This window comes from Astyanax mexicanus, chromosome 20, assembly GCF_023375975.1.
Source record: "Astyanax mexicanus isolate ESR-SI-001 chromosome 20, AstMex3_surface, whole genome shotgun sequence".
NCBI classification, from domain to species: Eukaryota; Metazoa; Chordata; class Actinopteri; order Characiformes; family Acestrorhamphidae; genus Astyanax; species Astyanax mexicanus.
The window spans coordinates 38,436,829-38,453,330 of record NC_064427.1 but is presented as its reverse complement, the minus strand read 5'-3'; the positions used below and the strand labels follow the sequence as shown (position 1 = coordinate 38,453,330).

The window sequence follows — 16,502 nt, the reverse complement described above, 5'->3', positions numbered from 1 at the left end:
TCTGTTAACCGAGGCTGGGTATCGCTGCTAACCGTGGCTGGGTATCGCTGCTAACCGTGGCTGGGTATCACTGCTAACCATGGCTGGGTATCGCTGTTAACCGTGGCTGGGTATGGCTGCTAACCGTGGCTGGGTATCACTGCTAACCATGGCTGGGAATCTTTGTTAACCGAGGCTGGGTATCGCTGCTAACCGAGGCTGGGTATCGCTGCTAACCGTGGCTGGGTATCGCTGCTAACCGAGGCTGGGTATCGCTGCTAACCGAGGCTGGGTATCACTGCTAACCATGGCTGGGAATCTTTGTTAACCGAGGCTGGGTATCACTGCTAACCATGGCTGGGAATCTTTGTTAACCGAGGCTGGGTATCGCTGCTAACCGTGGCTGGGTATCGCTGCTAACCGTGGCTGGGAATCTTTGTTAACCGAGGCTGGGTATCGCTGCTAACCGAGGCTGGGTATCGCTGATAACCGGGGCTGACTGGCACAGTTAACTGTGGCTAGCTAGCCTTTCTAATCGCAGCTGATTATGCTGCTAACTGGGGCAGGGTAGTCTGGCTAACCACAGCTGGCTAGTGCTGCTAAACAGGGCTGGCTAGTGCTGCAAAGCGCAGCTGGCTAGTGCTGCTAACCATGGCTGATTGGTGCTGCTAACCGCGGCCGAGTCCCCATTAGAAGGGGAAACATGGCGACACTCTTGCTCACTTCAATGTAGGCATCGTTACTAGTGTCACTTAATGCACCTTATAACCCAGAGACCTTATGTATAAAAATAAACCAGAAAATAGACCTTCATTGATAGTACACCTTATAATCAGGTGCGCCTCCGGTTCAAAAAATATGGTAATTATAGAGCTTTAAATAGTGTATTTTCTTTGTTAACTTTCTGTCATGACTCTCTAATAAAAGTTGGTACAGATTCTGTCTCATTTGAAGAGCAGACTATTATAATATTCTGAGTCTCAAAATGAGCAAAAATTCGCAAAACGAATAGAATATAGACCTATATTAATCTTTTTGTGTTTATATGGAAAAATATGTCACTGCTTTTAGGAAATTACATCTTTATATGACTGTATGTTATATGGTTTGTATTGTATAACCTTTCTTTAGCATTACCAGTGGTCTTTATCTTGAAAAACTCGCTTTAATTGTTTACCTGAAGTTGTCCTTTGATTGTGGAATTATTTAATGAGCCAACAACCTCCTCTAGAGTATGCTTGATTAAGTGTTGTGAATGAGTTTTTCTTTATGGAGAAAACTATTCAGTCATCATCCACTTTAGTTGTCTTTGGTGGTCTTCCAGCGTTTCCTTGTTTTAAAGGTCTTGCCAGCACATTCCTTCTTTTTCAGAATGAACCAAATGCTCTGTTTGGCCAAGTTTCTGCTACCTGTTTTGATTGGAGTGTTTTTCAGCAGAACTGATGGCCTCCTTCACTTGTATCGATCCTCTTTTTTCTTGGACCACATATTGAGTTTCCACAATCATCTAGCAACTTGATTACTTGGAAACAAATTAAGCTCTTTTATCTCATCAATTTGCCAATAAATAACGAGGGATCACAACTGCCTGTTTACTCTTAAGTCTGTGAAAATGGAGGAAAAAAAAAATCTTTAAGATTTTATTCAGTAATTATGTTATAAATTAAAAAACCTACAAGTAAATCACATTTGTGTCATTTAAGAAGAAAGAAGATTAATATTTTGTAGTAATAAGCTGACCCACAACATACACAAAATATTCACAAAAACACTTTATTAATGGTAGATAATTCCTGAAATTTAAATGCCTCAACAGGGGGTGAAAGCTTGTTTCTAGAACACATAAATTTACATAATGTAAATTTACATTGCAAATGTTCTTTTTTCGACTCTATACAAATCACGATATTAAACAATGCAGGGCCCATGACGTCACCAGTCCTGCCCCCACCCGCACGCTGTCTCGCGTCTGGACCAATCAAGAGCTAAGTCAGCGTTGAGCAATCAAAACCTGAGGAAAACAGCAAAATAACAGTAATCGGCCCTTTAATCAGGCATTTAAATGGCTTTTTAAAAGGTAAATAAGAGCCTTTTACTGGGATTAAAAGTGTACATTCAGCTGTAACTGGAAATATCTGCACCTTCTCAGGCAGCAGCGGACTGTCACTTACACAGACACAGAGACGACGCTGTGTATCTACTTCTTGTGTCAAGAATCCAAACATCGCAACATGATGTGTTTTATTTAATTGCCTTAAGTGACATTGCATGTCCTGCGATGTGACTATTGCGCACGCGCACAGCAACATGACGATGCTTAAACAATACATGGAGACTGTTGGCTAGCATGAATTTCTGCTACCCTCATGTGAAATCTACATTAAAATATCTCCAAACAAACAATATTTCAGTCAAAGCAATAGCTAGTTATTCACTCTCTGAGACTGAAACTGTTGCAGGATCTTGGTAAGACGATGAATTGGAATCCAGATCGCTGATGTGTTTATGATTCATGGTTTGTGGACAGGAATCTTAATTGATAAGTGAATCAGCCTTGTCTGATATTCAATATGATAATAACGTCAATTTTAAACAATTTTGGATCACACCAAGTTTACATGCACGTGGCAATAAAATAATGAGAAACCTGCCTCCCAATAATCTCTTTAAATGTCCAGCCAAGACAAATACTGATCTTAATTTGAACGGTTTTAATAGTACACAATGCTTCCCCTCTTACAGCTTTCTCTACATTGCTCCACAGATGGAGATGAGCATGGCTGGACTAAGAAATCAAATCAGATTACTGAGCTGAAATCCAGCCTCATCATTGAGTTTCTAGGACTAAATATGATCTAAGAAATCAGAGAGCGTCATTTAAATGACCATTTGAATAATCAAAAAACAGCAGAATCTGATCAGATTAAGTTTCCCAAAAGCATTTTAGCATTGAGAAAATCTTAGCATGGAGAGAGATTGCTCAATGTGATGCTCGATTAAACATCGAAGAATCATCTAGGTGCTAAGAAGCTTTTGAGCTGAAGAACCATTTTTATACTGATTTGTTTTACAATTTTACTAGATTCAAATTTAATTAAATTTATACACTTCTCAATTTCAAGCTTTAACACTTCTCTTTAGACTGAAAAGATCTCAGAAAGAGAAGAAAATCATAAAACACCCTGGAGTACCTATGTGGATAGGCTGAGAAATTTAATATGAAACTCTAAGGGAGTTTATTTAACTTTATATTCTCCTTCCTACTTAAGATATACTTTCTTCGTCTAGTTTTACTTTTACTTGAGGAATTATTTCAAAGAAGCCACCAGGCATTTGGTGCAAATCCAGCAGTGGACAAGAGACAACATGTGGATGCTATATTTCTTTTTAACTGCAGATACAGGACAAAACATTCTAGCCAAAAAAGGACAGCTATGCATCGGTGTGGACTGAGATAATAATCGCAAGCCAAGGGTTTCCATTCACATGTTTGTAAATGTTATGAACAATGAGAAAAAATAAAACAAAATGACAAAATGTGAAAAATATCATGTTTCCATCCAGGGAAGTTATGTGAGGAAACTTTAATGGCATTAAAACATGCAGAATGTAGAGGTTTAACTCAGCTTGCTTTTAGCAGAACTATCTCTACAGCCGTTTACAGCCTTTTTATAGTTGTGCTGTTTGCAGTTCAGAGACATTTGGCAGGATGAGCGGTGGCCTACGTAATAAAGGCTGAAATTTCTGTGCCACCCAGAGAACGGCCACCCAACATCTGGGAGCACGAATGCAGCAGCAGTTCTGGGAGAACAGCGCAGAGATGTTATTTTAGACCAGTTTTGGATTCTGCATATCAGAATGTCTAAAAACAGCCTTTGAAAAGCTGCGTTTAGTTACTGTCCATTTGTAGAACCAGACATTTCCGGCCACTTGCCAGCTGTGCCAACTGATACGAACTGGACATGTACCGAGCATTTCATAATATAGGATAATATGTCATGGATGGATGGATGGATGGATGGATGGATGGATGGATGGATGGATGGATGGATGGATGGATGGATGGATGGATGGATGGATGGATGGATGGATGGATGGATGGATGGATGGATGGATGGATGGATGGATGGATGGATGGATGGATGGATGGATGGATGGATGGATGGATGGATGGATGGATGGATGGATGGATGGATGGATGGATGGATGGATGGATGGATGGATGGATGGATGGATGGATGGATGGATGGATGGATGGATGGATGGATGGATGGATGGATGGATGGATGGATGGATGGATGGATGGATGGATGGATGGATGGATGGATGGATGGATGGATGGATGGATGGATGGATGGATGGATGGATGGATGGATGGATGGATGGATGGATGGATGGATGGATGGATGGATGGATGGATGGATGGATGGATGGATGGATGGATGGATGGATGGATGGATGGATGGATGGATGGATGGATGGATGGATGGATGGATGGATGGATGGATGGATGGATGGATGGATGGATGGATGGATGGATGGATGGATGGATGGATGGATGGATGGATGGATGGATGGATGGATGGATGGATGGATGGATGGATGGATGGATGGATGGATGGATGGATGGATGGATGGATGGATGGAAAAGGGTAGTGAAGGTAGAATATAGTGGAGTTCAGGGAAATATAGGGAGGGCAGCTAGAGAGCATGGGGTATTATAGGAAGTATAAGTTAGTACAGTGTAGTATCTGGAGTAGTATAGGGTCGTATAAGGTAGTATAGGGAGTATAGGATAGTAGCATATGGTAGTATGAGGACTGTAGGGCAGTATATAGTGTGGGGTAGTATATGAGTATATAAGTTCAGGGTATTATAGGAATTATAAGGTATTATAGGTAGTACAGTGTAGTATATGGAGTAGTATAGAGTCGTATAAGGTAGTATAAGGAGTATAGGATAGTAGCATAAGGTAGTATGAGAAGTGTAGGGCAGTATACAGGGTAGTATATGAGTATATAAGTTCAGAGGTATTATAGACAGGGTATTCAGGGTAATTTTAGGGAGTGTATGGTACTACAGAGTAGTATAGAGAATATGGGGTAGTATATGAAGTATAGAGTATAATAGGCAATACAGTGTAGTATATTAGGGCTGCAACTAATGATTATTTTGGTAGTCGACTAATCTAATGATAATTTTTTTGATTTATCGATTAGGCAACGATTATTTCTGCCACGTTCTCCATCTTTAAAAAAATGACAGAAAGTATAGTCTGTAACCACCTGCCCCATTGCATGTTCAGGAACATCTGAGCACATGAAGATGCACAATAAATCTGAAAACTTAACAGACCACAAAAGCCAGAACCACTGCTGAATGCACAACTAAGCCCCCAGTGGGGAACAGGGAACTCCTTTGTTGCTCATTTATGACCAGATGGACACTCTAGGTGTTTTACTTGAGCTTGGTTGGTGCTCACTGAACGCTGGCGTTTTTTCAGTGCTTGATCAGGAGGCACATTAGTACCCTAAGTGGAACGCCTTCATTACAGACGTCAGCCACCAGCTGAATACAAATGGAGAGTTCCACTGGTAAAAAGGTCAAGATGAACAGCTCTCCCTAAACCCTGTTCTATGGGACAATAAGCAGATGAGACAGCGCGCGGGAGACGAGTGCATACAGCTCCCAGCTCGGTGTAAGAAGCGCATTTCAGACAGCGCAGAGCAACTGACACTTCTCCAGCTCATTATCACAGAGCAGCCTCATCACACTGTTTGTGCTCGTGCTATAGACCAAGTTATTACTGAAGTCTCATCAAATCACCTCCGCAGAAGGCAGAGAAAGCACAAGCATCTGTCACACAGGCGTGTGCAGAGAGAGCGCGTCGGAGACATCTGTACCATTCTGAAGCACTTTTACCCTTACTTACTCCCATCTCACCTCCCACGCTGGGGTTTCAGTACATTCAGAAAAAGAGCAGGGGCCTCATGTACTAAGACTTGCGTGGACTTCCTACTAAAATGTTCCGTACGCTCAGACCTGAAAAGTTCCGTACGCACAACAAAAATCCGGATTTATCAAACCGTGCGTAGGCAGAATTCCACGTACTTTCTCTTAGTACATCACAATCAACTTGAAATCAAGCGCAACAAGTGCACGAAAACATCACACCTGCCATGACTCCTCCCTCAATTACACAGAGTATAATGTTATAATAATAATAATTATTATTATTATTATTATTAATAATATTATATACGCATAGCGTATAATTACCTATGTTTTAAATTGTATTATTCTAAGATGGATAATAAATGCTTTCATTTAAATGCTTTAAACCAGTTGCTTGCCAAGAAGCCACCCGTCACGCACTCGGCTTATTTTCTTATTCTCTTCTGCTCTTGGAAATCTAAAACGGCTTATAAGCCAGTCATCATCATGGGCCAAAAAACCACAATGTTCACGGAAAATGCGCTCTCAATGAATTTGGCCATTAGCAATATTTTCCAATAATGCAAACGCTGCATCTCCAACAACTCCAGCGCAAACTTTTATGCATGTTTATATAATCTAGGCTAAGTGGAAACACGTTGAACGATTATTTCTGTGAGCCAATGAAATTGTCTGATTAATTGACTTTATTTTACCCAATATTGGCTTATTACTACAATGTGTGCATTAAGGATATCTTATTAGTTGTAATTTCAATGCATCGCCTCTAAGTGTCGCCAAATGACAAAAACACAAAACATACGTACAAAAAACATGCGTACGCCCGAAACGAAAGTGCCGTGGGGGAACGCACTTTCTCACGTTCAAGTCAAATTTAGTACATCTGACCGTAAGCGTGAAATACAGCGTACGCTATGTTTTTGTGCGTACACACCTTTAGTACATGAGGCCCCAGGTCTCAAGAAACACACTCCATCACCAGACAGCACTCTCCTGGAACTATCTTACACCCTGCACACTGTGAGCTTACACCCCGCCAACAGTTTCACAATTTGCGCCTGTGTTGTTTAAATACCAACAGAGCTTGAGACTATATCTTCGCAGATGGGCGTGGTGGTCTGGAAGTGAGGTGTGTTCAGGTAAATTTCTTGCGTGTTGCTATCTTGACAATGTTAAACACAGGAAGATACAGATGATTCATATATAACCATGGGTGAAACTTCTCATGTGCTTTGTCTTACTTTGGTTGAGCTTTGAGGCCTATTCTCGGAGTTGGTACGAAAACTGTACATTTAATCAGTGTTTTGAGGCTGTCTGACTATAATCTATTTTAAGTTTATCTGTTTCAATACTTTTGCTCATTAAAAAATAGGTGGGCTCAGACAAAAAAGGTTTTCTGGTTCTGTTTAGATCCATATATCAAAACCTGGGGCCAGTTGTTTAAAGGAAATCTGATCGGATTTTGGTTATCGGATTGGATCAAATCTGAAAAACGGGTTGTTCAAAAGGAAAAGAAGCATTCTGAAATCGGATCAGATCACGTAATCCAATCCTAGTTTGTAAATGGATCAAACCTTCAGTTTCTGTTGTTCAAAACTTTTCAGTAGGATTTGGATAACTTTGATCCAAAAAAACAGGATTACCCTGATCCCAACAAGGGGTAGGATTTCAAAGTGGATTTCATGAAGAAAATGTGGTAAAACTTTAAAATCAAAGTTTTAAAGTAAAAAAAAAATACATTCGTTCAATTTAGTGTATATAGTTTTATTTATATTTTGCACTTGACCTGTTTAACCGTTACAGTAATAAAGTAGACATTGGCTACCAATTAAGCCTTTTACTATAGTAACGTAAAAATAAAAACAATCTTGACCCCATTAAATAAACCCCTCAAAAGATTTCAATAACAAACAAAAATAATAAATTGATTTTTTCATCTACGTCACTGTCATTCATCACTGTATATTAATGTCAAAGAAACATTCATCAGATATGAAGCTGTCAAAAATAATTTCGAACAATTGCAAAGAACACCAGAGTTTGGTCTGGTTCTTCAACAGGCTCAGGTGCATCATGAACATCACAGAGAGGGACATTGCGTCTGGTAGCAACGTTGTGCAGGACAATACATGCAAGTGTTATGTTGCATGCTCCCTGTGGTTCGACTCGCAAATAGTTAAATCATGCAAAGCGTCTCTGCAGAACTCCTTTTAAACGCTCAATTGCTCGTATTGTTTTGCAATAAGCAGTATCTTGTTACTGCAAGAAAAGGAGTCATCAACCCCTGTTGGTTCTTCTATCTGTTTTTTACATAGCTGGTAATCCGGATTAGCTAATCCTGAAAACTGTGTTTCTGGATGAGGTTGATCCAATCCAATATTGCTTTGAAAAACTGGCTTAAAAGTAAGACAGATCACCTGATCCTGGATAGCAAAAAATGTGATTACCAAATCTGGATCATTTTGATCCGGATTACATTTTTTGAACAACTGGCCCCAGGAAATAAAAGCTGAAATATAGATTTTTTTTTGTATCATATTTATCTTTTATTTAAAAATCCATGTTTCAGTCTACAGCAGAGATTGTAGACTGAGAAAGGGATTGGTCTCAATGTTTCAATACTTTTGAAGGGGACTATATCTATCTAGTGTCACGACAGCTGGTGGAAGTCTTAGTGTTGAGTGTGAATAAAATTCTGAGCCATCCTTTTACAGACTGCTGAAAGCTAAAAAAAAAAAAAAAGGAAGAAGCAATTGACAGCTTCAATTCACAAAACCAACTGGAATCCAGCGCCGGCGGAGGAGATACGTCTGTAGTAATCTGTCATTACTAGCCCACCACGCTCGGCAAAACCAGCAAGCTGATTGGCCGTTTCTCCTGAGAGAAAGTTTATTTGGGGCTTTGATTTGGCGCCCCTTTAGTGCAGCGCCCCTATGCGTCGCATAGGCTGCATACCCCCTTTTTAAATTGTATATCTGGCTGCATTTTGGCTCCAGTGGAAACAATAAACGGTAACAGAGTGACCAACAAGACACAAACCATATATAAATACTGTAAGTAAATCCTACACCTGACTGTTTCATAGACAGCTGTACTAATCCCTTAGCTCTGTACTGTATTTAAAAACATGTTCTGTTTCTGTTTCACTTCAATCATAGTCTTAATATGACTGGTTATGGTTTGCACTTATTGTTTGCACTATATAAAACCTTCATATTTCTTATAAAAATCAATGTGTGAGAGAAACCAGTCATTTTTCATTTCTGACATTTTCTTTAAATTTTTATTTTTAAATCTCGTCTCGTCTCGTTCTCGTGAACCCAGTATCGTGTCTCGTCTCGTCTCGTGATATTAGTGTCTCGTCACACCCCTACTAATTACAGCACACCTGATCCAACTAATCAACTAACTGACAAGCCCTTGATCAGTGCTTCATGAGTGATTCATGTACAGACCAACAGCAAGATGTAAACTATGGGAAAAAATGACAAACATGTCGACAGTGACATATCACACCCACATCTATAAGCTTAGCTGATAAAAAAAAAAAAATTACAATGTAATTGGAACACATTTAACCTTGTGTGTTTCTGACCTGAGCTGTTTAAACTAATGTATTTTAGACATTTTTAACATTGGCTTTTCAGTGTCTCATATTTAAGACAACATTGTTGCACATGCCTGATTGCACAAAACACCTTAAGTATAGACCTTAAGGATAGGTTTTCCCTTACCTGAGGGAATCAATTAAAGATGTGTTGCATAAAATCACTCAGGCGATTCACTTAACTAAGTGCAAACACTAAGGGATTTACTGCAGTGATGTTCAAAAATAACTGTTCACTGTTACAGAGCCAGTGTTGCAAATGTATAGAGTTTGTCACTAGATTTAGCAACTTTTGAGAACCATTTAACTTATTACATATAAAAATGTGAGTACATAAATATCTAAAAAAAAAAAACTCACTTAGATAAGAACATGAATGTATAAACAGTGAACTTTCCTTTACTTTATGTTTAGTTTTTTTCACGTTTTTAAACTGAATTGAACATACAACATCAGTTTCTCTGATTTTGCTATTTATAGGTATATATTTGAGTAAAATGAAAACTGTTGTTTTATTCTATAAAGTAGAGACAGCATTTCTCCCAAATTCTAAATAGAATCAAAATAAAATATGTAAGCTTCCAGACCTCAAATAATGCAAAGAAAACAGGAGTAATCATTTTAAGAAATCAGAAATCAACATTCAATATGTTCTCCTCCACCAGTCTTACACACTGCTTTTGGATAACTTTATGCTGCTTTACTCCTGGTGCAAAAATTCAAGCAGTTCAGTTTGGTGGTTTGATGGTTTGTGATCATCCATCTTCCTCTTGATTACATTCCAGAGGTTTTTTATTTGGTAAAATCAAAGAAACTCATCATTTTTAAGTGCTCTCTTATTTTTTTTTACAGAGCTGTATCTGTGGCACTCCTGCTTGATGAATTAATAATATGGGCTCTACAGCTCATCAATCTCAAAAATTCATTCATATTCTCAGTTTTTCAGGTGCTAAGGTGAGGTTTTGGGTCCTGTAAATAATTCTAAGGGAATTGACCATTAAGGGACTTTATGCAACACTTTTCTTTAGAATTACTTAAGGGAACTTTGAGACGTAATGGAAGCTTAAGGGGTTTATGATGATTTCCCCATAGAAAGAACTTTGATAACAAGGTATTTTTCTGCAACACACTTATCTTTAAGGGAGTGTTAGGCCAATCTTAATGGAAACAATTCACTTAAGTTTTTTTAAGCTTTATGCAACTGCACTGTATATTACATTTCAGACAGTTTACTACAATGTAAAAAGTGTATTTGAGTAGTAGTTGAATTAATGCAATATTTTGAATGAGAACAAGGTAAAATCGAACTTCTTTACTACTTGAATAAATTAAGTTATTGTAACTTAAATACCACAGAAATGTGGGAACACTTAACAGAATAAAATAAATCTCAAGAATAATTATTTGAGATTCACACTCAGATCAATTGTATATGAACAACTTCTGGGCATAATTTGAGTTAAGGTGGATTGATTTAGTTGAGTTACACTGACCGCAGTGATTCATTTCAGTAACATATGGCAATCTTAAAGGGTGTGTCTTATGTTCGTGTCTACTGCAGTGCACTGTCCCCTCAAAGGAACATCATGATCCTTCACTAAGTGTCCTTAAAAGTTGAGAAAAACAAAGAAATACAAAAGTACTATATTCAGTACTAACGCTACAGAAGACGTTATACACACTAAGAAATATAAGTACAGATTTGTACTTAAAAGAGTATAAAGCTTGTCTCTGGGGCTGTACCTTATATTGAGGTACAAAAAAGTACCTTTCAGTGAAAGTCCTTTTTTGTACCCATGGTTTTTGTGCCAGTAAAGATTATAAACATTATAAACATTATCATCAACTGAATATGGCTCAAAAATTTGATGATCCAAAATTGTCTGGCTTTCAAATAAAAAATGTGCAATTAAAATATATATTGTTTATTAGTGCAGTGATGCAGAATACTGAATGTACCTTTTGGCTGCAGGTTAAATGGTACAATTTTGTACTTATTGCTGTTAGAAATTACTTTGTACTTCAGAGGGAACAAATCTGACCCTGTAAAGACCAATTTTGTACCATTGAAGAATACAATTATGAAGAGTTTACCTTTGAGTACAAAAAAGTACTCATATCGTACCTCTATTTTTTAGAGTGTAGGCTTCCATACAGGCTACACGGCATATGTTCTCTTGATGATCTGGGAAGTCCTTCTACTAGCCAATAGATATTTTTCCCTCAGAGGTCAGCCCTGCTGATTCGGTTTGCTGTTTCACTCCAGAAGGTCACTGCAGTTTGCAGCCCTTTAATAAGACTCCCACACAGCACAGGCTGCAACAAACTAACTCCAACATCTCATCAAACACAACACAGCTGAATCTTTGGCTGATAAAGCCCGTTTGATGTTGGCAAACCCAGGAACAGAATAACAAGCCGTTTCATCTTAAAAGGACAACAGTGAACAGTCAGTCCTCAAGTTTTTACTAGAAGAAACTCTTATTTTATATAACAGCTACTAATAATGAAATCAGATCTACAGATCTATAACGATTCTCTGACTAGTCACATTACCAGGACCACACATCCTTAACAGAGCCTAATTTTCGCTTAACTAGGCAAATGTTACCATTGATAAACATGAAATCTCACTCTGTTTGTATTTTTGCTCAAAACATATCCAGTTGCAGATATCTACAATGGCTGTTTACTACTAGAAATGTTAATTCCTGATCTATTCAGTGTAATTCGCACTAGTCACACTAATAAAACCACACACCCATAACGTAGTTTTGACTAGAAATATGTTACCATTGATTTACATGCAATCTCACTCTTTCTTATCTATAAGAATAGTATTTTTTTTACTATTAACAACTCCAGTTACAGATATCTTTATATATATTTTTACAAGTAGTTTACTAGTAGTTCCAAATGGTAAAAACTATAATTCTTGATAGTAAGTGCATTATTATTATTACTAGTCAAAACCATATAGAAATAAATGTAGGTATCAATAATGATATTATAGATTCTTCAAATGTTTTGTTTTTGTACTAGTCAGAATTCAGTTACGCATATGTGGACCTGGGGTGGGTTTCAAAAAGGAAAAACCTTTGGGTTTGATTCTTAGATGGTAGAATGAATATATTACACTGAGCACTCTCTCTCTCAATGTTAAGATGTTCTTAATGCTCAGATGCTCAGATGCCTTGGGAAACTGGGCTTTGGTGTTTTTACTAGTCAGAATTACACTGGAGATATCTGAAATTACCATTTAAATCAATGGTAATATATAGCTCTGGAAAAAAAATAAAAGACCACTTAAAAATTATGAATTTCTTTTATTTTACCAAATTAAAAACCTCTGCAATATAATTAAGAGGAAGATGGATGATCACAAGCCATCAAACTGAACCGCTTGAAGTTATCCAAAAGCAGTGTGTAAGACTGGTGAAGGGTTATTGCACCAAATACTGATTTCTGAACAATTAAAACTTTATGAATATGAACTTTATGTTTTCTTTGCATCATTTGAGGTCTGAAAGCTCTGCATCTTTTTTGTTATTTCAGACATTTCCCATTTTCTGCAAATAAACACTCTAAATTACAATATTTTTATTTGGAATTTGGGAGAAATGTTGTCGTAGTTTATAGAATAAAACAACAATGTTAATTTAACTCAAATATATACCTATATATAGCAAAATTAGAGAAACGGATTCAGAAACTGAAGTGGTCTCTTAATTTTTTTTTTCCAGAGCTGTATGAATAGCCAGCTACAGGAAATATGAGTGGATATAACAGAATAGATTTATGGATCTGTAGATGTGAAATTATTACTAGTAAACAATAATAGCAGGTATCAGACACTATAACTAGTTTTTACTGGTAAAACTACATTATAGAGGTCTGTAATTTGAGTATTTACTGGTGGAAACTGAGTTAGGAGGTTGGTTGGTGTGACTTCAGGATTAGAACAGAAAGCCACAGGAACAGAATGTCCTGCAGGTTTAAAGTTTCCTACGAGCTACAAACGGCGGTGATTACACTATAAAATGTGAGCTATTAATAATTTTAACCATTTACAGGAAGTTATTTAACTACCTATTCATTAACATATTTATAGAGTAATTTGTTTAGTTATTATTATTAGTGGCAGCCCAGCTGCTCTTCAAGCTCAGTAACCTTGGGCCAGTTGTTCAAAAAATGTAATCCGGATCAAAATTATCCAGATTTGGTAATCACATTTTTTGCTATCCAGGATCAGGTGATCTGTCTTACTTTTAAGCCAGTTTTTCAAAGCAATATTGGATTGGATCAACCTGATCCAGAAACACAGTTTTCAGGATTAGCTAATCCGGATTACCAGCTATGTAAAAAACAGATAGAAGAACCAACAAACGGGGATTGATGACTCCTTTTCTTGCAGTAACAAGATACTGCTTATTGCAAAACAATACGAGCAATTGAGCGTTTAAAAGGAGTTCTGCAGAGACGCTTTGCATGATTTAACTATTTGCGAGTCGAACCACAGGGAGCATGCAACATAACACTTGCATGTATTGTCCTGCCCAATGTTGCTACCAGACGCAATGTCCCTCTCTGTGATGTTCATGATGCACCTGAGACTGTTGAAGAACCAGAACAAACTCTGGTGTTCTTTGCAATTGTTCGAAATTATTTTTGACAGCTTCATATCTGATGAATGTTTCTTTGACATTAATATACAGTGATGAATGACAGTGACGTAGATGAAAAAATGAATATATTATTTTTGTTTGTTATTGAAATCTTTTGGGGGGTTTATTTAATGGGGTCAAGATTGTTTTTATTTTTACGTTACTATAGTAAAAGGCTTAATTGGTAGCCAATGTCTACTTTATCACTGTAACGGTTAAACAGGTCAAGTGCAAAATAGAAATAAAAGTATATACACTAAATTGTACAAATGTATTTTTTTTTTACTTTAAAACTTTGATTTTAAAGTTTTACCACATTTACTTCCTGAAATCCACTTTGAAATCCTACCCCTTGTTGGGATCAGGGTAATCCTGTTTTTTTGGATCAAAGTTATCCAAATCCTACTGAAAAGTTTTGAACAACAGAAACTGAAGGTTTGATCCATTTACAAACTAGGATTGGATTACGTGATCTGATCCGATTTCAGAATGCTTCTTTTCCTTTTGAACAACCCGTTTTTCAGATTTGATCCAATCCGATAACCAAAATCCGATCAGATTTCCTTTGAACAACTGGCCCCTTGGGCCAGTTGTTCAAAAAATGTAATCCGGATCAAAATGATCCAGATTTGGTAATCACATTTTTTGCTATCCAGGATCAGGTGATCTGTCTTACTTTTAAGCCAGTTTTTCAAAGCAATATTGGATTGGATCAACCTCATCCAGAAACACAGTTTTCAGGATTACCTAATCCGGATTACCAGCTATGTAAAAAACAGATAGAAGAACCAACAGGGGTTGATGACTCCTTTTCTTGCAGTAACAAGATACTGCTTATTGCAAAACAATACGAGCAATCGAGTGTTCTGCAGAGACGCTTTGCATGCCTTAACTATTTGCGAGTCGAACCACAGGGAGCATGCAACATAACACTTGCATGTATTGTCCTGCCCAATGTTGCTACCAGACGCAATGTCCCTCTCTGTGATGTTCATGATGCACCTGAGCCTGTTGAAGAACCAGAACAAACTCTGGTGTTCTTTTCAATTGTTCGAAATTATTTTTGACAGCTTCATATCTGATAAATGTTTCTTTGACATTAATATACAGTGATGAATGACAGTGACGTAGATGAAAAAATGAATATATTATTTTTGTTTGTTATTGAAATCTTTTGGGGGGTTTATTTAATGGGGTCAAGATTGTTTTTATTTTTACGTTACTATAGTAAAAGGCTTAATTGGTAGCCAATGTCTACTTTATTACTGTAACGGTTAAACAGGTCAAGTGCAAAATAGAAGTATATACACTAAATTGTACAAATGTATTTTTTTTTACTTTAAAACTTTGATTTTAAAGTTTTACCACATTTACTTCCTGAAATCCCCCTTGAAATCCTACCCCTTGTTGGGATCAGGGTAATCCTGTTTTTTTGGATCAAAGTTATCCAAATCCTACTGAAAAGTTTTGAACAACAGAAACTGAAGGTTTGATCCATTTACAAACTAGGATTGGATTACGTGATCTGATCCGATTTCAGAATGCTTCTTTCCCTTTTGAACAACCCGTTTTCCAGATTTGATCCAATCCGATAACCAAAATCCGATCAGATTACCTCTGAACAACTGGCCCCTTGTGACTGAGCTAGATATTTATATAACTATCGCGTTAGCACCACAAAAACACCCAAACAACCCCTAAAAAGCCTCTCCTAAACTACAGCTCAGCCCCAGCAGGACGGGGGACGGGTCGGCTGTACCTCCGCTGGCCGTGGCGCTCAGCTGCAGCAGCAGGAACAGCGCGGGGAAGTCCGGGGAAGCGCGCGGCGCCTCCTCGCAGCTCCTCATCGTGTGCGCGCTCTCGTGGTCTCGAGGTCTCGCGCTCCTCTCAGAAAGCTCTGCGCGCGCTCACGGCTGGAGTCGTTTCCCTGTAACCCGCGGCTCGCTGGCTCGTGCTCTCCTCCGTATCCCAGACGAGCACATGCCTCTCCCGCGCTCCGCTCCGTGTCCCGGTCTCCCGGTCTCTCAGCCCGAGGCGCTGCACTGTAGGTGAGGGGGAGGGGCGCGCGGAGCTCACGCTCACGCTCCCGCTGCTGCGCGCGACACACCTGACCAGACGTCAGGGGGAATTTCGTCACCGACGATAAGAGGAAAGCACATGCTGTTGTTTTGATGCTGGATGTTAAAATGCAGACCGGCAGCTTTAAAGCACAAAAAATGTGTTTTGCATTTCTATCCTGATGGAAAAGAACATTGAATAAACGTAATTTTGTTGTTGCTTTTAGCTTGATGATTAAA

At 38.2% G+C, this 16,502-nt stretch overlaps 1 protein-coding gene across 1 annotated transcript in view; it reads right to left on the bottom strand.

Moving 5' to 3' along the window:
- Positions 1 to 16,247, bottom strand: part of rxfp2a (relaxin family peptide receptor 2a) — a 159,265-nt gene extending 143,018 nt beyond the window's left edge. Inside the window, exon 1 of the mRNA XM_049468936.1 lies at positions 15,965 to 16,247. Within this exon, the coding sequence (XP_049324893.1) occupies positions 15,965 to 16,052 (88 nt within the window). The 5' untranslated portion in view covers positions 16,053 to 16,247. The remainder of the gene's footprint in view (positions 1 to 15,964) is intronic.
- Between the last annotated feature and the right edge of the window lie 255 nt (positions 16,248 to 16,502).